Source organism: Pan troglodytes, chromosome 17 (assembly GCF_028858775.2).
Source record: "Pan troglodytes isolate AG18354 chromosome 17, NHGRI_mPanTro3-v2.0_pri, whole genome shotgun sequence".
NCBI lineage: Eukaryota > Metazoa > Chordata > Mammalia > Primates > Hominidae > Pan > Pan troglodytes.
The window spans coordinates 35153468-35176733 of record NC_072415.2 but is presented as its reverse complement, the minus strand read 5'-3'; the positions used below and the strand labels follow the sequence as shown (position 1 = coordinate 35176733).

Below are 23266 nucleotides of genomic sequence, written 5' to 3'. Positions count from 1 at the left end.
AAAATATTTGTGTGTAGTATCTTTCTTATGTAAAATGGAAGAAGGGAGTCCTTGAGGCTCGGTTTAAGATTGAGCATGGAACTACAGAAGCTGGTTTTGTTCTTTTTGCAGGAAGTTAGAGACTATATGAGATTCAAATGTGTCATTGTTGAATCTGAAGGCATCAGGGTAGTTGGAAGAGTGAGGCATTTCAAATCTGGCAAGAAGAAAGGCTCATGCCAAAGCAAAACAAAATAAAAACAACAAGGTTACAAAAAGACTCTGGGTATTTTACTTTAAGCCCTTCATCTAGAAAAAGCTTCAGCAGGGTACTTTTTTCTTTCTTTGTTAGCGTAGGTGATTTTGAGTTTGTGTACCCATTTCACCCTTGTGTCATCTCTTTCCCCTGCTGCTCTGTCGCATTCTTTGTGGTTCCTTACCATATTTTCTTTTAGGAGAAGGCTGTGTGCACCTTTTAAAACAAGTATTTTAAATTTATTGGGGTTTTATGTTATTAAAAGTAGTAGTCTGGTGTTTTGACTTTGTCTGATGAAAAGAATCATGAACTCCAAGTAAAATCGTGTTAACTTACTTAAACTAATGGTTAATGATATATTTAAAGAAGAAATAAGAAAGAGATATTAGAATCAATGTCTCTTTTGGTTTTCAGTTTAATTTTATACTTATTCTTCTTTGGCATTGTGTGTGCTTAAAATAAAGCTAAAGTTAAAGGAGTCTTACCAAAGATCCTTGAAGTCCTGAGAAGTGTCTTTGGGGCCCCTGGAAACCTCTGGTACTAGGTTAAAAAGTTAGCTGGTGGCTGGGCATGGTGGCTCACGCCTGTAATCCCAGCACTTTGGGCAGCTGAGGCGGGTGGATCATGAGGTCAAGAGATCGAGACCATCCTGGCCAACATGGTGAAACCCTGTCTCTACTAAAAAAATATAAAAATTAGCTGGGCATGGTGGCGCAGGCCTGTAGTCCCAGCTACTTGAGAGGCTGAGGCAGGAGAATCGTTTGAACCTGGGAGGCAGAAGTTGCAGTGAACTGAGATTGCACCACTGCACTCCAGCCTGGCGACAGAGTGAGACTCTGTCTCAAACAAAAAGAAAAAGAAAAAAGTTAGGTGGTGTGATTTTTCTGCCCAGTTTTTCTCCAGCTTTGGCACTTCTTTGTCACTATTTAGGTAAGTGAGAATATGGGTAAAAGACAAAACCTGGATGTGAAGATAGTGAGAAAAGCATGCTCCTGTCTAGGAATGGCTCCACCAAGCCTGGTGCCTGGCAAACACTGAGACAGCTCCCCACTTTCCTCTCTTCACCATCCATCCAGATCCTGTTTCCATAGTGGCTCCCAGAACCATTATTTCCTTTCTGCCGTTGACTTAGTTTTCACTTTCTACTTACTTCCTGGTTTACCCTGTAGCCTCTGGATTGGTCTCTTTGCTTCCAGGTCTGATCTTTGTCCATGCCATCCTCTCAGTTACCAGTGGAGCATCTTTGTAAAATGTCAATCAGATCATTCACTCCCCTACTTAAAATCCATCAGTGATTTCTCATAGCAGTGAGGTTAACATCTGGACATTACACTCACAGGAGTTCCTTCGTGCTCTAGCCGCTTTTCCAGCCTGCTCTCTGCCGCTGCCTTACTGTCTGTCTGGTCTATCCCTCCCTCGCCCCCATTTTGAATAGCAGCACAGGTACCTGCATTTCTTTGAAGTCATCATGTTGTTTTACGTATCTGTGGCCTTACCTATGTTTCTATTGCCTAGAGAGCTGTGTTCTTGTTCCCAGTGTTATGTGGCCTTCAAAATGTAGCCCAAGTTGCTCTTCTTGGGATAAAATTTCCCTGCCCCGATTTAGATGCCCCTCCATCTGAGTACTTATCCCTCTTGCTGTAGTCGTTGACTTACTCTTCTCTTTCTCTCCTTGTGCCAGTCAGGCCTTCTCATGAAATAACATATGCAGAAAAGTGATAAGTTTCAAATGGCAAACTTGGGTAAATGGACAAAACCACTCAAGGCCAGGGAAGACAGACTTGCAGTTTCCAGTCACCCCAAGCTGTGCCTGGTCACCTTGAGGATCAGTATCCCCAAACACTTGAACTTTGCTTTTGGGAAGCGGCAGCAAATTGCAAACTTCTTGGGACAGGAATTTAGACATTGTATCTCCAGGGCCTTGATCAACTGGCTGTTAACCACATAGGTGCTCAAGAAATGTTTGCTTACTGAAGTTGTGAAAAAGGCAGCCATAGAAATTCATTGTGAAGTTAAATGACTTTAAGGTAGGAATATGTTAGTAACTACTACTAACATAGTTAGTTACAAACTACTCTTTGTATTAAAGTTGGAGTACTGAAGTTGCTTTCTTCCATTGTGTCTTTCTTTTACCAAATTTCATGTTAAAGATAAAGGGGGAATAGGCCAGCGCGATGGCTCACGCCTGTAATCCCAGCACTTTGGGAGGCTGAGGCTGGTGGATCACAAGGTCAGAAGATCGAGCCCATCCTGGCTAACACGGTGAAACCTGGTCTCTACTAAAAATACAAAAAATTAGCCAGGCATGGTGGCATGTGCCTGTAATCCCAGCTACTCAGGAGGCTGAGGCAGGAGAATCGCTTGAACCCGGGAGGCAGAGGTTGCAGTGAGCCAAGATCACGCCACTGCACTCCAGCCTGAGCCAAAGAGCGAGACTCCGTCTCAAAAAATTAAAAAAAAATAATAAAAAAATAAGATAAAGGAGGAATAATGGAAGAAAGAAACTTGGGTATATCTTTCTGATTGGAAGAGAAGAAACTTTTGTTGCAAAGTGTGAAAGTGAATGCGTGTGTGTGTGTGTGTGTGTGTGTGTGTGTGTTTAACCTCCCCTAAGGCTAATTTCCTCCCATTCAGCATCCTCCTTCAAGGAATTTCACTGTAGATAGTGGTAATAAATTCACAATTGGCATGTTCTCCTTGATAACAGTACATCTGTGATATTTCTCTTTGGTCTTCAAGGACCGTGATAGACCTGTAGAACAATCAAGCAAAACCACAGAAAGTCTAAACTTCAACAGTGCGATTTTGTTTAACACAGAGATCATTCTTTCTGTCTGAGAAGATTTTATAGACAAAGGAAGGAACAAATAGATTACAGGTTCCTTTTTTTCTTCTGTAAAACAATTTAACAACTTTCAGAGAATAGAGTGGTTAGAAAATAAACATTGCAGAAAGAGGTAAAAGGAGCACATTCTTATCCGTGACCACAGGAGCTCTTTGGACCGGTTGGTGCCCAGCCAGGTGTCTGCCTGGGATGCCCATCATAATCCTACTAAGTTGAGGCCGATGTGGTTCCGGGGATGCTCAGCCCTTAGCCACCCCATCGATTGCTTTTTTTTGTTGTTTGTGTTGTGTTTGTTTGTTTACCTTTAGTTGACAGTAATAAAAAAAATGAGGCAGCAGACCAGCAGGCGAGTGCGGGACAGACGGCTGCACAGTCTGGCAATGCTGCCTTCCTTCATTAGAGTCTGCTTGCCATTTTATAACAGTGTGCGATTTATTTCCCCTAAATCTGTTTTCGTCTTATGGGATTTCAAGTTAGAATGCATATCTAGAGCCCAGAAAGCACAAAATAATGATCCCGCCCTTTGGTTTTTGAAAACCAGGAAGGCTTTCTGCTTCTTGTTAACTCTTTGTAGCCTGAAGGTAACTTTTTCTCTGTTCTTAAAAAGCATAAACATAAATCAGGGATTAGGATTTGAACATACTTGTAGGGGAGGAGTGCTTTCAGATATGGTTTATTTTAAACAGATACTCTCTGATTTTCTTTTTAGGTGTGGGACTTCTAAATATGTCACGAAACCTAGAAGGCTAGTTGTGAGTACACATATGAACTTTAAATTCAACATCATTAGACAGTTAATTACGTTTAGCACAAGGTGGTTGTTAACCTGAGATGCATCATTTGCAGTGATTTGGGGAGATTTTGGTATGGAATGCATTACTTTGAATTATTTGTTTACTTATTTAGCATAGAATTCCTGGCTATGTGACATGGGTTATAATGCCTTTTTAATTTCAGACAATATCCTTGAAAGAAAGAACTCGGGCAGCTTTCTAAAGTCTCAAAAACCCTCTATTTTTACTAGTTCACTAGCAGTGTAGTGTTGGGGCCACTTTTTCTTTAATTTTTTTTTGTAACAGTTTTAGGCTATTGAGATCCTGGAGGTCATGGTCATCACAGTGAAACTAAGACTTGTTTTTTTCAGACAGTATGTATTTTTTAGTTGGTAGTTTCTTGAACTCACTGGGCACTGTGTGGGTTGACTTAAGATTGAGTAATTCATGCCATGGCTGTTTAATTTGGTGACAAGCTGGCTATGATCAGAGAACAAACTGTTAGGAAGTGGTCCAGTTTTAAGTTTGCGTGAGTATATAAGTGGAGTATTTTGGGTTCATTCATCTCTTGCCAGTCTTAGTTGTTAAGTAATCTTCTTGCATTCATATTTACATCATCCTCAGAATCTTGTGTTTCTGCCACTCTCTTAAAAACTGACTCTGGTTTTTAAGGTAGAGCTTCATGCTTGGAATTAACCAGGAAAAACCTCATTTATATCTCCAGCAAGAGGGACAGAGGGCCTGCACTGTGTACTTGCTGCCAGAAGTTTTTATAGTAATACTTTGTATCTAGGCTCTGGCTCTTACCATTAAATGTGCTTTTTATAGAGTACCAAGTTATAAATGTAGTGCAGCTACGGCATATTAATCTTACTGCAGAGATTTAATGAGGCAGTTGTTTTGCGATGGACACTATTGGGAGCAGAGAGCGACAGAGTTTTACTTTACCACTGAGCTGCAGAAATATTCCTTGCCTGGTAATAATTATAACCACATGATCTCTTAGTTTTTCTTTCTTTTGCCAGTGCTTTTCCATGCAAAAGTGGCTTGGAAGGAGGTCCATTTTGAGGCAGTGAAATGGATTGGAAATTGGGCTGTTTTCTCAGTAGTTTGACATTTTAGCTTTGATCAGGCATGGGATCCTTGTTGCACAGAGAGAAATATGTAAGATGAGTTTCAAGAATACAGATAGTCTTTGCCAGTCCACTGAGATGGCTTTTAGATATTCATTACTTTTACTTGACTTTTATATAGGTTATAAAAAGTAAATGTGGTGAAACCTCATTTTTACATGGACAGAATAGAATTTCTGCTGGTTGGCCTTAAACTGATCCCACACTTGAAATTAATTGAAGTCCATGGGTTTATTGCCTCCAACACTTTTAAGCCAGTGCAATTTTTCATTTTCCCCACAGTTGTAATTTTATTAAAGCAAGTTATAGCAATAACAATTCTTATGAACAGGAGGATGAGACGAAGAAAAGAACCACCTGCCAGAGAACACAATCAGGGAAAAGAATGCTTCTTTTACATTCCTATTTATAAGTAACGTTAACAAAATTGGAAACAGAAAGCTGCCACTTACTTTTGTAATAATAATTGTGCGTGTGTTCCAAAATTCAGCATTTTATCCAATCAGAATGATATAAATCCAGTGTCCCACAGCACCCTTTTCAGAGGATGAGGTGGAAAGTTGGTTGAGGAGGTGAGATCATTTGTGCTGAATGCAACATGTTTGCGCAGCATCATTTAGGGTAGGGGGAGAGAGAGTGGTGGGTGCCTGCAGCTATGACACAGTTTGTAGTTGCAGTGTAGAGAGTTTGGGGATATTTTAAAATATCACCCTTTGCGTGGATTTATAGCACAACAATGGAGTTGGAAGAACAATGATCCTTCCTGCAGTGGTGCTGGGGGCAGGGCAGTACTTACAGGCATGGACCTTGTATTTATAACCCCTTAGTTTGAAGTCAGAGGTTTGAATGGCTAGCAGAGTAATACAATTATTTTTTATGATTGGATCTCAAAGGACTTTATAAAAACTACATCACTAAGTCCATGTGCAATTATTGAAGTGTAGCCACCTGTGGGAAAGAAATGGTTGACAGTGTAAGCTTTCTAGAATCTTCCTACATCAACTGGCATTAGGGATGCAAACCCCTAGCACAAATAAACACATCTTTTGAATGGGCAAAAAAGAGTTTTTCATGAAAGTAGAGGCTGGAAAAATCTTACAAGGAGAGAGACTGAGATTCCAGTACTCATTACACCAAGGCATCATAGGCTATAATCGAACCCGCTTCCCAGAGGGTCCCTCTTAAGTGTTGACCTAAAAACAAATTCGCCAGTTGGCTGGAGCATGCATCCTAAAGTTGCAGCAGAAGTGAATAAGCTTGACTGACTTCAGTCCCTGAAGGGTTCTATCTGCAAATGCAGAAGTGGAAGCAAAACTATTTTTTATTAGTCTTAAAATGACCCTCATTTTAATAACTAGCCACAGTGTTGGAAGCATGGACTGGGGTCGGTTCTTCAGCTTTTGAGAGCGAAGCCATCATGCATTCTTCTATGTTTGTATTTTTGATATTGGATTCATGGAAAGTGTCCATATTCTTGAATAATAAGGAAAGTGAGTTTTTATCATTTTTCTCTGTATAGTACTTAAAGTATTCACAGAGTCTCCTTATTTAAAAACAAACAGGTCTGCAAACTGGATGTGTAGCATTTAAATAATCATATTAAAATTCAGACCTAACAGCGACATTTCCCTGAGTGCTATCAGTTTTTTTGAGAAACTAGAAACTCATGCTAAACAACCAAGAGTATTCATGAGTGCATACTGCCTTCCAATAAGTGTTTTAATGGTGTGGGGGTCGATTTGCCATAGTTGGGACTGTTATTTATTTTCCTGAATTGCTGTCTAGTTTGGCAGTATTTCATCACTTGGTTTTAGTTTGTTGGAGATCTTTGAATCATTGCCATTTTTTTTTTGCATCTGTTGCCCCAGATGAAATATTTGAGAGAAGCAAACCCAAATGTGGTGGGTCCTGTAGTATCAGCTTTGGAAAATGTAGGCATGCTGGTGCTTTTTACTTTACAGGTAACTGGTCTGTTCCTGTTTACAGAAAAAATACTGGTAAAGGACTTTTAAAGGTAGTCTCTATTTTTTTCTCCTTCCGTTTCTCACCATCACTAAATAATATTTACTAAGCACTCACCTGGACATAGAACTGTGCTCGGCAGAGTACAAGACAAATGCAAAATCCCTGTGATTACTCCCCCAGGAATGAGCAGTCTAAATCCTGGTATACCGAAATGGGCACTGTGTAGAATGTTGAGATAATAATTTTCCAGATGGCAAATCAGCCCAAATTACCAATGTACTTAAACAGTGTGTTCTTTTTGAAAAAACCCAACAAACAAAACTACATGCTCTTTGAGATGGGAATTTTGCTTTTTTTTTTTTTTTAAGAACCCAAGAGATTGTCAGATACATGGTGATATAAGTTGATTTTGGCATATGTGAATCATTGGAAGGGTGGTGATATAGTTGTTTATTGAAGATGTGAAGGAAAGCTCTAGAACAACTGCCAGACAAAAAAGGAGTGTAAGTGACTTGTAGAAGAAGCATTCATAGAAACGTGCTATGTGCAACATAGCAGAAAACAATCTCAGAGAGCAGGATATTGGTGTGGCGTTTATGGACTTTTTTGAGAAATACTTGGTTATTTTTGATTCTGTGGATTCTTGATTGTAACATTTAATGAAATATCTAAAGTGTTAAATAGCTGGGCATGGCAGTGTGTGCCTGTGGTCCCAACTACTTGGGAGGCTGAGGCAGGAGGAGTTGGAGGCTGCAGTGAGCTATGATAGTGCCTATGAATAGCCACTGCACCTCTGCTTGGGCCGCCTAGTAAGACCCATCTCTAAAAAGCAAAATTAAAAACATTGAATATATTTGTATTTAAATTATCATATTTATTGTAGCCATTAAAAGTAATATTGTAGTCATATAAAAATGTGGCTACAGATAATGCCTTACGTATTTCTTAGGTATCTTGATACAGTTATTTTGTAACCATTTCATTGACTAGTCAAGGCCTTGTAGAAAATAGAAATCTCTAGTTTAATTTTACTGTATTTTGAGATATAGTTTATTTATGACTTTGGAGGACTTTTTGCTACTGGAAATCAGTGACCCATAAATTCAGTCACTGATTGTATTATCCCATTATCTTAATTTCCCCCAAAGAGATACTCTTCAGCCCCCTCCCCACACAGTTCCTTTCTTCCTCCCTCTTTGGGAGGAAATGACTCAAAGGACAGCGTAACTAATCAAAAAGCGTTTATTGAGCTCTAAGTAAAAGCATTCCACGTGCTTTTCTCTCCCCGCACCCCCACATCTCTCCCTGCTGTTTGTGTATCATTTTTAGGGTGAAAATGGAACTATTTTTAGTTTTCACAACATTTAGCTTTTCAACATTGGTAATGCCAACTCAAGTTGTTGACTTCATTATTATTTATAATTGTTTTTCATATATCTTATTTCACCTTTTTGGATAATTCTGAAAACAAGAGACATACATTTACACTTGAGTTTGCATTTGTAAGAATGTTTTGCTATGTGATACAGCTTATTTTGCCATCACTGTCTAACAAATAATGGAGTAGCTGTGTGTTTTGACCAGTTTATAAGTAAAGGTCAATTTTGTGCCTATGGTAATTGGCTTAGCTTATTCTAGACTTTTGGCTAATTCTGGTAATTTCCCATGAAAGAGTATATTTAGCAGAAAAAGAGTTCATTCTTAAGCACAGTGGGGTTTTTTTTTTTGCATTGGAGACTGTTTAATTTTAAAAGTGATTTATCTCTTTTAAGCAATAACTAAAAGGCTATGAAAAAAATGGCAAAGTCAGTCTTAAGAGTGGGTGAGTGATTTGATGGGAGAGAGAGGAAAAGGGCTACTTGGTGGGGAAAGGGAAGAAGGCCTTTGATAGTCACTAACTGAATAATTTTAGGAGAGGCTCACTTTTGATTCTCCTGTAATAAAATCTGCAATGAAGCCCTCCTATTGCAACTTCAAGGAAAATGGTGTTTCTGTTTTTGGTAGCAAGAAGATTAAATGTTACTTTAAAAGAACCTGTCTTTAAACCCCATACTTACAGTGTTGATATTTTTCAGACCCCAACTGTAAACTTGAAGACAAGACTGAAGATGGAGAGGCACTAGATTGTAAGAAGAGGCCGGAAGACGGGGAGGAGTTGGAAGACGAAGCTGTGCACAGCTGTGACAGCTGCCTCCAGGTGTTTGAATCGCTGAGTGATATCACAGAACACAAGATTAATCAATGTCAACTGACAGGTAAACAATACTTATCACTTTTTTGTCTTCTTGTACTGTTCCATTTCTGATTTTTTCAGTTTGTTCCTTTATGTGTTTTTCTCTTCAAATTATTTTATTCCTACACTTGAATACCTAGCTAAGTCTAGAGGTGCTTTTGAAAGAATTCTGAGATGGTTGTTTGGGGTAACCTCAGTGTCACAGCCCTCTTAGATTTTGAAATGCACCTAGATGTTAATAGCTAATGAGTGTATTTTCCTTTTTGCTTTTTTTTACATGATGCCATTTAGGAGCAGAACATGAATATTGGATGACTAGTATATTTTTAAAAATCCTTTGAATACCTTTTCAAAGACAGCATGAGAAATGAACATGTTAGCTTAGATAACACTTCCTGAAGGAAACCTTTTCTCGTCTCCCTCTGCCTGAGTTAGCCACATTTGTTTGTGTTCCCATAAAGTTCAATACTTATCCTTGAGCACCACAGTTCTCACTGGGTATGTTCATTTTTCCATCTCACTCGTTAGACTGAAAGCTCATGGATGGCTGAAACTGTGTCTTATTCATTTTCGCATTATCTAAGCCTAGCACAATACCTGGCCTATAGTAGGTACTCATTAAGGCTGGCAAGTTATTCTGCTATGCAGTTCCTTGGAAGAGTCAGATTTAAAGTAACATGTCGCATAGCATGTTTGATGTAATGGCTAAATAAAACTGGGACTCAGTTTACCAAATATCTACCCCATTTAAAATATATCCTGCAAGAATGCATCTCTGAGCCTGGGTAGGGCATTTTAGATAGAACTCTGTAAGATACACATCATTCTGCTCTTTCTGTTTGAAGCTGATGCCACTCCTATGTGTGTGTATGTGTGTGTCTCTCTTTCTCTGCCTCTTATTTTCCCAACACAAACCTTTCTTCAATTAAGCGAGTATGTGAAATGTGTTTACTGGACAAGTGGTTCTCTGACTGTTTTCCACAGCGTATTCATATTTTTATAAGATTTTAAAGTGTGTTCTCTTTTAACAAGGTTTTCTGAATGGATTATTGTGGAATGTTGGATTAAATCCATTAAATAGACTTCTTTATTAAAAGTGCCTTGTGGCTCTTCTCTTCAAAGAGGGATTACAGTGAACAAGTTTATTAGGCCCCAGAATCATCTTCCTTTCAGAAAACCCATAAACATTTTCTGGAACTGAAGTTTGAGAATTGATGTTGCTTATATAAATATTGGCCATACATATATATTTTACAGTTTATATATGCTTCTAGGGAGCAACTTTTATTTTGATACAATTCCAAACATACAGAAAACTTGAAAAAATAATATAAGGAACTTCCATATCATTTACCTGATTCATCAGTTGCTTACATTTTTCTCCATTTACTTTATTATTCTCTTTTTCCCTCTCCTATAGCATCTCTTTCTTAATCATTTGAGAGAAAGTTGGAGACATCACACCTCTATACATATATCCTTTGTATTTCTGAAGAACAAATCTATTCTCTTACATATCTATAGTATACTTACTGAAACTGAGAAAGTTAGCCTTTAGGCCAGGCGTGGTGGCTCACACCTGTAATCCTAGCACTTTGGGAGGCCGAGGCAGGTGGATCATCTGAGGTCAGGAGTTCAAGACCAGCCTGATCAACATGGTGAAACCCCGTCTCTACTAAAAATAAAAATTAACCGTGCGTGGTGGCACGTGCCTGTAATCCCAGCTACTCAGGAGGCTAAGGCAGGAGAATTGCTTGAACCTGGGAGGCAGAGGTTGCAGTGAGCTGAGATCACGCCATTGCACTCCAGCCTGGGCAACAAGAACGAAACTCTGTCTCAAAAAAAAAAGAAAGTTAACCTTTAACACAAATAGATACTACTATCTAATTCACAATCCATATTTAAATTTCAGCAGTTGTCTTAATAATGTCTTTGGTAGCTATTTTTTCCCCTCATCCACGATTCAGGATCATGCATAACATTTAACTGTCATCTCTTTTACCTCCTTTAACCTGGAATGTTCTCTCAGCCTCTGTCTTTCCTGACCATGACATTTTTGAAGAGAAGCTACCAGTTAGTTTACAAAATACCCATCAATTTGGGTTTGTCTGATGTTTCCCAAGGATTAAATTCAGGTTACATAGGCTCCTGTAGTATTCAGGCTCCAAAGAAGCCTGAATCACCAAAGAAGTGATATTGCACCCTTCTCAGTGCATCAGATCAGGAAGTACATGATGTTAGTTTGTTACCATGTTGATGTTGTTAACAGTGAATGTTTGTTTAAGGTGGTATCTGCCAACAGTTTCCATTATAAAGTTACCATTTTCTCTTTGTATATGGTTAATAATTTGTGGGAAGATAACTTTGATACTATATAAATATCTACATATTCATAAAATGTTTACCCACTGTTTCTTTCTTTTTTTTTTTTTGTGATGGAGTCTTGCTCTGTTGCCCAGGCTGGAGTGCAGTGGCGTGATCTCTGCTCACTGCAACCTCTGCCTCCTGGGTTCAAGCGATTCTCCTGCCTTAGCCTCCCAAGTAGCTGGGACTGCAGGTGCATACCACCATGCCCAGCTAACTTTTTGTACTTTTTGGTAGAGACAGGGTTTTGCCATGTTGACCAGGCTGGTCTTGAACTCCTGGCCTCAAGTGATCCGCCTGCCTCGGCCTCTCAAAGGGTTGGGATTATAGGCGTGGGCCACCACACTCAGCCATGCTCACTGTTTTTATGTCTATTGCAAGTTCATAATTTATCTATTTGTTAGCCTACTGTAATATTCTTTCTTATTCATTTGTTTATTTGTATATTCATGTTACTGTCATCTCTTGGGTTTTTATTTTATTCAGTGGGTCATAATTCATTACTCTCATTATATTGATACCCAGATTGCCATAGATCTAGCCAATGGGAGTCCCTTCAAACAGGATCCTGTATGTGTTTAATATGCCTCCATCATTATTTGAGAACTTTAGTTTCTGATGCAAATAGATGCTCCAGAATCATCATGGTCTTTTCTTGTCCTAGTCCTGCAGTCAGCCAGCAATTTTTCTTTTCTTTTCTTTTTTTTCTCCTGGTTCTTTATGAGGACAAAGGTATTTAGAAACCAAGATATGGATACTATGTATGCTCAATGCTATAGGTGTACCATTACTTATGGACTTCAGTAGACAAAAGTAGGAAATGTACATGCATACTTACTATAATATATAATACACTCATAATATGGCTCATAAAATTCACACATATACAAGTATATGCACATATGTGTATTTTTCTCTATCCAATAAAAACCATATGTTCATATTGATACCTCCCATTCAATTCAGTACCTCAGGTACATCCTAGTCTTTTTCCTTGGTGTATTTCTGCTGCCTTCTGTAACAGAGAGAAACCTGGCTTCCATTATCCTTATTAATATGTTTACTCATTTGCCTGAGCCTAGAATATACAGTAAGTAGTTTCAAAATTGCTTGCTGATACCACCATGATAGGCAAACTGAGTTTAATATTTGTTTATAATTGTTAATGCTGTAATTTTTAGTGCCACATTTACATACAGTGAAATTCATAAATTATAAGTATATAATTTGGTGAATTTTGGCAAAATAAATACACCTATATGACACGCCCTTCTTAAGATATAATTTCTTTCATCCCAGAAAGTTCCCTCATGCTTCTTTCTGATCAATAATGCTCCACTAGAAGTAACCAGTTTTTGAGCTGTTTTAACCATAGATTCATTTTACCTATTCTAGAACTTCTTGTAAATGAAATTGTACGGCATGCACCCTTTTTTGGTGTGTCCAGCTTCTTTTGTTCGGCATAATGTCTATGAGATCCGTTCATATTGTTGTGTATATAAGTAGTGTGTTTCTTTTTATTGCTGTGTAGTATTCCATTATATGAACATATCATTATTTGTTTTACATTCTCTTGTTAGTGGATACTTTATTTTTAGTTTTTGAGTATTATGAATAAAATTCATAATAGTCAACCTTCTATATGGATCTTTTTGTGGACATATGTTTTATTTCTCTCGTTAGGAATAGAATTGCTGGGTCCTTGGGTGAAGGGCATGAGATATGATATGTTTAATCTCTATTAGAAACTTCCAAACCCTTTTTCAAAAACTCCCACCAGCAGTAGATGAGAATTCTGGTTGTCGTACGTACTTGCTAACATTTATATTATCCGTCTTTAATTTTGACATTCTGTTGGGCATTTATTGGTATTTTTTGTGGATTTTCTAGCTCATATATATTTAATTGACTTCATTTAAGGTGTATTTTTCCTAGAACATATCATTTTGGGAAAATCCCATTAAATGCAGATGATTAGTAAGATGCCATTTTCAGTAGAATAACTGGTGCTTTAAACAAAGCTTTGCTCACGTAGAATCAGCACTAACATTAGGATAAAGACATGGGAACTTCAGCATTCCCACTGGACTGACATGACAGTGTATATTCATCTAGCAAGAAATCATGGCTTTGGTAAGAGTGGGTCCTCTCTCATGTTACAAGTTATTTTAAAATTCATATAATTTAGAAAACAACCTTCAAGTTCTGCTTGGTGAGTGGTTAATTTTTACTGAGTGCGTGCCCTATAGTTATTCTTATGTTCAGCTCTATAAAATTGAATCGAAGCAAAAGGCATTATTCTTGTCTCCTACAACTTTAATAATACCTGTGCAGGAAGTGCTGAATTTTCCACACACGGTATGGCAAAGATTATGAGTTAAATTTTTTAAAAAACTGATAAAATGTTTGGTTTATTTTGGTCTGAAGCTTTCTGAAAGTAGGGAATCTGTTCTGTGGTCACATACTACAGCAGGTTAGTCAAAGGTAGAAAAGTAGAGGCCGGGCGTCGTAGCTCATGTCTGTAATCCCAGCACTTTGGGAGGTTGAGGTGGGCAGATCACCTGAGGTCAGGAATTTGAGACTAGCCTGGCCAAAATGGTGAAACCCCGTCTCTACTAAAAATACAAAAAAGTTAGCAGGGCATAGTGGCGCACGCCTGTAGTCACAGCTACTTTGGAGGCTGAGGCAGGAGAATCGCTTGAACCCAGGAGGCGGAGGTTGCAGTGAGCTGATATCGTGTCATTGCTCTCTAGCCTAGGCGACAAGAGTGAAACTCTGTCTCAAAAAAAAAAAAAAAAAAAAAAAGTCTTACTTGCCACTTGTTGAAGCACATGTCCAGAGAGAGTTATCTGATGGGTCTTGTTTTCCTGTTTATTGTTGTTCAGGATTATTTCTTTGGGACGGTGGTAGATTCGGGAGGCAAAGTATAAGTGGAGGCCAAGGAGGAAGCAAAAAAAAAAAGGGAGAAATGAAATCAGGAACGATCCATGTTTGTTGAAGGTGTTAATGGTGTAGCTTGAGTTGGCTGAAGGTTGCCCTCCAGTCTGATCTGGAAAAGATTAAAGACACTTGGAAGCATTTTAATTAAAAAAGTAATATGATGCTTTTGCTTTCTTGCTTGGTTAAAGCCTTTTAGTGTAAGTTGGGAGGTCTGACAGTTCCAGTGTTTGCTTCCCACTGCTTGAATTCTCTTCTTGCTGCTTCCCCACCCCCCACCCCTGGCTGACAAAGTGCTGGATTTAGCAAAGGAAGGTATTTTTATATATACATTTTTTTTTTTTGCCTCTTGGTTTTATTACTTTTTTCTTTCCTTTTTTTTTTTTTAAATTCGTTTTACCTTTTAATTTCATTCAGCCCCGTTTGCATCTTTGCTGATTTTCCTCTCATTCCAGTCCTTTCTCCAAGATTCTTAATTTCCCTGTCCATATTTTCCCCTTTCCTTTCTCCCTGCCCGTTCCATGGTCTTATCTTGCTGCTTTCTCAATTTATTCTTTGTTCCTTGTGGATTCCCTTCTATTAATCTTGAAGTCGTTACTGACATGTTTGGCCCTACCCAGCTAGACCATTGCCTGAAGACTTTTTGATGAACAATCTGTGTAAAGAAAGAGGGAATCCTGAGCAGTGTGCTAGAGGGTTAATTATAGAGTACGATTAGAAGTGAAAGCTATCTTACAACTTGTTGATTTGCAAAATAACAGAAAAGGGATATATTCTCTGTGCTGATGCCTATGTGGGTTACTCAGGGTAGTTCTGTTATGAGAGAGCCATAGAAACCCTGTCTTAGGTTCTTCCCTTCTTTTAACTGAGGGTTTTCTTGGTAACTTAAGATCTGTTCCTTTGGTGACTTTCATCCCCAAGGGTGACGCACATTCCTTGGAGAGCCTGCCTTGATGAAAACCTATTCACTCCGTATCAAAAGTCTTGAAACTGAGCCAAGGCCAAACTAAGCCTTTGGAGATGAAGGTCAAATACAGAAGAACAAGATGATCAATTCTAGACCCAGATTTGAAAGTCAGCTATAAGATTATGTGCCAGGTAAAATAATGATTAGCTGTCCATGTGGACTGAAATTTTAGACAGTGGATCCTGCAGGGATAAAGAAAATGAGAGCTCACACACACCTCATGGAGTCTGTCACTGAGAGGATATTCTAGTATTTGCATATTTTTCTGGACAAGCATCCTTGTTCTAAGAAAGAACAGAACAGTCCCTGAAGATAGCAAAGGACGTGGTGACACTCACAGATGAGTTCTCTCTCCTTTGTCTCATGGTGCAATTTTCCTGGAGTCTACAGTCCAACATGTATAAGTAAGTTATGTATCATCCCTGCTTGAAGGAATAGGGGGAAAGGTGAAAGAAAAAATTAAGTCCCTCTCTTGAATTTTAGCAATAGATGGAAACCACCTGTCTTGCCCCAGCCTTGCTGTCTTTTTCCTGGAGGCTAAGAAGGCAGGGGAATCAACACTCTAATGCTGTTGGGACTCTCTGATGCAGAAGACAGATTATCAAAATATATATTTAAAGAAGGAAAAGCACAGAGAACCTCTCATTTTACTAATCCACAAACCCTATCATTTCTTGCCAATTCCCTCAGGGGGTGGGGAGGGCTGGAAGCCAGAGGGGTCTCATCACACTGCTCAACAAAGATTTAATAGCAGGGTGCTATGGGGAAGGCTGAGATTACAGAGACTTTGTTATGCTTACAAAACTAAGTAAGAACTAGTATTGTAAATCATCAAAACTAAGCTACACTTAACAGGATAAATGTGTAAAGTGCATTTGGTAATACTCTATGCTTGTTGTTCTGAGTCATTTTTCTCTTCTCTCCTGCTAATTTGCAAACTTGAGTTGTCTGTTAAGTGTTCTTTCACATCATTAATGTGAATTGCCTGGGCATAATCGCAGAAAAAACTAAACAGCATTGTGTTAGTTCTTAACCCTCTGGTCTACCATACTATTGGTAGATGAGTGTGTAGAAATATGTGTGGTAGTAATTCTGCTGTAGCTTTGGGGAACATTTGTAGACCAGATATATAAAGCCCTACCCAGGGTTGTGGCTTCTTTACAAATATTCTTCCTGTTCACATTTTTTAGGAAAATGAACTGAATTGATGAGTGGATGTTGTTCGTCAGTGTAAAGTAGTATGTCCATTTAATTTTGTTTTAAATCTTACGAAACTTCCTGGAAGCTTCATACAATTTTTGTAAGCTGAAAACTTTTAGACATCTGGAATATCCTTACTATTTGGCCAAATAATTTTTTTAAATGTGAAAGTGAGTATACATGTGTCATATGGTTGTGGCAAATTAAAGACTGGTTCATTCCAACGAACAATAAAGTGCTCTAACAGCTAGTTCTGTTGGCAGTGGGAATAAGGGAGATGAGTAGTTTACAGAATGAAGCATCGTTTTCATAAAAGCAGATTGAAACTGCTTAGAACCTTTTTTTTTGCTGTTTTCCTTATCAAACCATTAGTTGAAATAAATTACATGAAATAAATGTGATATGTCAACTTTTTAGTTCATATTAATTAGGCTTAAGGCATTATAAGTTTTATTTGCATATTTCTATATTAATTTCTATATTAATTCATTATTCATACTTTGTTATTAATCATTTAAGTGTTATTAATTTATGTTTCTATATTAATTAGGCTTAAGGCACCATAAGTTTTATTTTCCTGTTTCCTTCCATTTTGATCAGTTCCTCATTTTGTACCTAAAGTATGTCTTTTTTTAGCCTACTTCATTCTCCAAATCTCCCTAAGCCCCGAAAATGCAGTTTCATGGCCTCCATAGATTCCATTCTCCAGCCCATCTCTATATGCATTTTACTTTTAGACTAGTGATTTCTAAATGCACTGTCATAATATGTATTTACTAATACATTACATACATACATGCATTATACAACATTCACAAAAACAGAAATTAAAAAATTAGGTAAAGATGAAATAAACAGGGTTTAAAAATAATTTTATGTTATTTTGGTAATTCATTTTAATGGCTGTTAAAACTGAAAAAAATACTTCACAAAACCTCCAGGGAGAATGTATGTTATTCTTTCCCATGAGGTTGTTATCAGTGGTGGGTATAAGTTCATATTTCAAAGAACTTTCCTGATAATCTCACTTCTGGGCTTTTGTTTTGCCAACTTTCAGTCAGCTCTGATGAAACTGTTTCTCCCCCTCCCCTTTCCCTTTCATATGGTAGGTGACAAGGAGCTTTTACTTGGTGTGAAAGGGCCAGATTTGCCGTTTTCTTGTTGATTACTTCTGCTTGACTTATCAATATCCTGCAGTTTTTTTTTGCAGAAAACTTTTAAAAATCAGTTGTCAAAATCTGAGGATTTTGCATGAATTAGATTAGTTAAAATTAAATATTCTGATCCGTAAGTCCAGTTTGCTGGACACTGTAGACTGCATTAGTATGAGATGGGATAAAAGGGGCTGGAGAAGCCAGCCCACCCAGCTGACTGGAGTACTGTTTATCTCCTTGCTCTCAGGAAGGTCTGTTTAGTACCTGGATGGCTATTTCTGATTGGTGTCCGTTCTGATTGGTTTCTAACTATTCAGAGTATCCTCTCTCCTGCACGATAATGTACCCTGTATTTCAGAGACCACTGTTCTTGACTATCACTTATTTCATGAGGTGAAAAACGGCTCACCAAATCTTTGCTCCTCTCAGTTTTAGAGAAAGTGGTGGGGCTGAGTGTGTCACTTTGTTCAACTGTCAGGGCTCCCACCAAGTTCTTCCATGCAGTTACCAAAGACAAAGTGATCATCCCTAGTTGGTTCCAACTTCTGAACCGTAGGCTGAGTATGCTTCCTTTTCCGGTTTTGGAGGTAAGGTCAGTTCAATCATTACCTAGTATACAAGCTTTGTTATTTCCACATTGATTTTGCTGCAGCAGAAGTTTTTGAATATTAGTACCTGGTCAGCCATTCTCTTCTTGATATATTTGTAAAATTCGCTACCAAAACATGGATATAAAATAATTATTTTTAGATCTGTTATTTTCTCAAAGCTCTTTGGATGCTTGTGGGTATTGTAATTGGGATTTATGAAAGGACTGTCTGTACTGTTGAATATGTTTTCCCAGTGTAAGTGATGATCTATTACATTAATTAACTTATTAAAATTAAAAAGTTTGGATTTTGAAAGGGTAATATAAGAAATATTTCTCTGTAATTTTGATGTCCATATTTTATTAGGCATTTTTACTTTTAGCCTGCTTGAATAACTGGTGATTCACAAGAAAGCTACTGATTATGAATGAAAAGTTCTTGAAGGATGTAATCTCCTAGAAATAGAAAATAAATGAGTCTATTCACTTTAATTTTTACAAGTAAAACCTAAGTGGAGAATATCTTATATTAGTTATAACTGTATTCATAAATCACCTGTTTCTTGACTAATTTGAGTTTTTAAAAATTAAGTCTTTTGAAATGAATAGAATTCAAGAAGAAAATTAGCATTATTTGTCTGTAAATTGTTTTGCCTTAGTTGTGTAATGAATAATAAATATATAATGATCTAACTGTGGTTTCAGGATTCATTTGCCAAAAATTGTAAATAAAATGTCAAGAACACAAGCCATGGGAGAATATCTTCAAGAATTTCTCCCATGTCCTTGATGGTCATTGATGGTAATTAAAGCTGTCAGTTTGTCCCTGTGGAGAAGTATAAAAATTATAAATGAAGGGCTCTATTTGGGATGTGGAGACAGTGGGGTCTCTTTTGTGGGGAAGATGAATTAAAAGAGACCCACTATTTCTTAGGCCCTCTGCAGTCATTTGGTCTATCTTGTAAGCACCAATGTTTAGCTATTTGGATACAGTTGTGTGCACATAAGGGCTCTGCCACCTTTAACATGTTTTCAAATATGAAATTCAACATGATAAAACTTAAGAGGTTGAATTTTTTTTTTTTTTTTTTTTTACATTTTTGCTTGACTCATGTTGTTTTTCATGTTCTCTACTTACGATGCTCGTGACCTTTATCTGTTTCCTTTTATAAGGAATGGGTTACTAAAAAAGCTGTTAAAAGTAGACATTTCCACACCCTTCTCTTTGTGCTAAGTCTGTGTTTGGGGATCTTGTCTTTAGGGAATGGTAGCAATGTCACAGAGATCTATGACCTCTTAATAGGTCTTGGGAGGGGAAAGCAGGAATCATTCTACACTGTGCCTCAGGGCTTAGTTCCTTTAAACTTCAAGGAATTGGACTGGAACTCTTCACTCCTCCTTTCTTTCGGTTTTACCTTCAGGGGAAATTGATCGATTAGAGGTGATTATTCCACAAACTCTGAACCCTTTCCCCATCTTTGTTCCAACTGGAGCTTCTCAAAGTTTAAAGGGATTGTGTCTCCTGGGTGAATTGTAGGATGAATTTAAGTAGGTTATTGGGCAGAACTCTTTGAACACACATTAAAAGTGCTAAAAAGTATATTTGGAACAGAATAAAATATTTGAAGCAAAAGGGTAAGGAAACATTCGTTTCAATATAATTATAATTTAATTATATGGGTTATTTTTGAGCAAAAGATTAGCTGTTAGAATGTAGAATCATAGTGCTTCAAACCAAGAAAATAACAGGGTCAATGCAACAAATGGGCAAATGTTCAAAATCTGAAGGGTGAGTAAGAACCCAATAGGACCAAAGATAATCATAACTGATTGGGCGTATATATGTCCTCTATTAAACACAGCAATATTCTATTAATTGATGGCTTTCACTATTTTTTTCTAACTTAATGAGAAAGAATATATACCTATTCTCTTTTGTTTTCTTTGCATGTATAATATATATGCCTTATGCACACTATATCATCTTTGAAATATATTTAATACCACATCAATTTAATCTTTTCCCTCCCTCTTTTTTTTTTTTGTTTTCTGTTTTTTGTTTTAAATCTGACTCTTAGACTCTACCTACTCATAGAGCAGAATTAGCTCCCCCTGGTGACTAATTAAAAATGTAGACAAGGATGTTTGGGGTCATGAGCTTCCTTAACTTCAACCTTTAAATGCATAATTAATATTAGTATGTGTATAGTAGGCATGTACACTGAACTATTTTTCAAGTAAAAATTCCAATTAGTCTTGAGAAATGCTGATTTTAATGTCAGTTTATCTATGTAATGAAGACTCATCCATCTTGTGTGGCTTTCTTGGAGTTGTGCCCATTTTGATGACCTCAGACATGTTGGTTTTCTGCTGTGGGAGATACTAGAATAGGAGGTAGATATTCAGATCTCTTGTGAACTAGTAACTGGTTATAAAAGCAGAAAATAAAAGTAAGAGCAGCCATCAACTTACCTATCTCTATCATTCTTGCAAAATAAACTTTTATAGAAAAGATTGTCATTGTTAAAAAAATTTAAAAGAAATATTGTTTTAGAAAAAGCACTATTATACATTCAAGCACTAAGATATATTTTTTGGTTGTGCCAACAAAACATTTTTCCATTTAATTTATGAATTATTTAAAGTGTATATTTTTATTACTCAGATTGCCTTTAAACTTAACTTTTTCTGTTTTATAAAACTCTTCCCCCTCATAATTAAATTATCAGGTTGACAGACTCTTGAGAATGCTTTTATAATCTTTTTAAAAAGAAATCTGTCAAATCTATTATATACTTAGTATTTCTTATACCTAATTTTATTTTCTATGCAAAATATTTGCTTTTCACCAGTGTTTTATGCTGGTTATTTAAAAGCCATGTCTTGTGGCTGTATGGTCTGGTTTAATATTTATATTCAATATTACATATATTATCCTGCATTTAAAGGGAAAGATTTACAGTTTTATGTGAGAGCTCATATTTGAGTTGCTCCTTTGTTCCTCTTGTTCTGAATAGTTTTCTACACTTTTCTGCCCCTCTCTTTTTGCTTTTCTTCCTTTTCCAAGGCCACAGTTTTTGGGTACAAGCCTTAGTCCATTGATTTGTTCATTTCTTTTGTTTTTCCACCAAAGTGTCTCTCTGTTGGGAGAAAGAATACCATCTTCTAACCTCAGTCATTTCTTACCATCTCCTTCTGTGGCCTGCAGAAACCTAAGCGGAGCTTCTCTTGGCGTTATTGATACTATTTTGTCACTTGGCCTGAAGCGATGGTTATGAAGCGGATTAGATGAACACAGCATCCCCTTCCCCCAGTTAATTTCTGCCTCCTTCCATTACCGCTAACTTCCTTCTGCAAGCAGGCTGCCTGCCCTTTGCAATTCATTAGGCCCAGTGCCTAGCAAAAGAGCAAAGAACCATGCTTTGCTTTAACTTTTGCTAATGGTCACTCACAGATGGAGCTTAAGTTGGTGCCTGACAGCTATATAGTGATAGCTTTCTTCTTATGAACACCAGACTACAACTGACAAGTACTTAATAATATAAATATTATTATATTGATTAGATACTGCAGTTTGGCTTAATAAAATGTGAAGTTTAAGGCACCATTTCTTGCTACACTAAGAAGACCATCCACAAGTAATGAAATGAATAGCACCTCCCAGTAGTGTGTTTTCCCAATACCACTATGCATTCATCAGCAATTCAGTTCAATAAACATCTACTAAGATCCTACTCTTTGACCAGTAAATCACTGGAATACAGGTTCCAGCATATTCTGAGAAAAAAAATAATTTTGGAGGGGCTGTGGCGGGGGGGGGTGTCATTAAGGCCAACTTGGCACATTGGGGTAGTTTCCTGGAGCACATGATGTCTTTGGTGATGAGCAAGAGTTAGCCAGGCCGAGAAAGGGGAAGAGGTGCTTCAGGTCGACAGAAGAGAAAGAATAGGAAAGAGGTATGAAGCAGCATAGAATCTGCTGGGCAATTTTAAGCTGTAGAAAACGTGTAAGATGGAGAATTAATGAGAGAATAAGAATGTATTAGTTATTCATTGTTGCATAATAATTATTCCAAAAGTTTTTGTATAAAAACAACAGCCATGTATTTTCTCAAAGTTTCTATAGGTCAGGAGTTTGGCAGCAGCTTTTCCCGGAGATCCTAATCCAGAGTTTCTAATGAGGTTGCCATCAAGGTGTCAATCAGGGCTACAGTTACCTGGTGGCCTGGATGGGGCTGGGGTATCCACGCTTTTTTTTTTTTTTTTTTTTTTGAGATGCAGTCTTGCCCAGGCTGGAGTGCAATGGCGTGATCTCAGCTCATTGCAACCTCCGCCTCCCGGGTTCAAGTGATTCTCCTGTCCCAGCTTCCTGAGTAGCTGGGATTACAGGCATGCACCATCACGCCCAGCTAATTTTTATATTTTTAGTAGAGATGGGGTTTTGCCATGTTGGCCAGGCTGGTCTTGAACTCTTGACCTCAGGTGATCCGCCCACCTTGGCCTCCCAAAGTGCTGGGGTTACAGGCATGAGCCACTGTGCCTGTCCTGGGGTATCCACTTCTTAGCTTAATTGTGTGGCTTCTGCCTGAAGACCTATCAGGAGGCTTCACTGCAAGGGCCTTTCTGTAGGGTAGCTCTTGACATGGTAATTGGCTTTTCTCAGAATAAGTACTCTGAGAGAGACAGACAGACAGACAGCAGAGAGAGACAGATACATCAAGATGGGAGCTGCAGTGTCTTTTATGACTTCATCCTGGAAGTGGCATAACATTACTTCTGCCATATTCTACTGGTTACACAGATCAACTCTGGTGTATGAGAAAGAATTATACAAAGGCGTGAATACCAGGAGGTAGGGACCATTGGAAGCCA

The 23266-nt window shown here is 37.8% G+C and overlaps 1 protein-coding gene across 6 annotated transcripts in view; it reads left to right on the top strand.

The window, feature by feature from the left end:
- The window catches only part of ZNF521 (zinc finger protein 521), a 293245-nt gene that overhangs the window by 21001 nt on the left and 248978 nt on the right, over positions 1 to 23266 (top strand). For 4 of the 6 annotated variants that reach the window (XM_016933478.4, XM_016933474.3, XM_016933475.3 and 1 more), the window contains one exon: positions 9027 to 9206. Coding sequence is in view for 2 of the 6 variants with exons in the window: in XM_016933474.3 (XP_016788963.3) it covers positions 9027 to 9206 (180 nt within the window). In the remaining 4 variants the exon portion in view is untranslated. Of the gene's footprint in view, positions 1 to 3789; positions 3833 to 6957; positions 7001 to 9026; positions 9207 to 23266 lie in introns of those variants that run through there. The other 2 variants (XM_054671695.2, XM_054671696.2) reach the window with 2 other exon arrangements.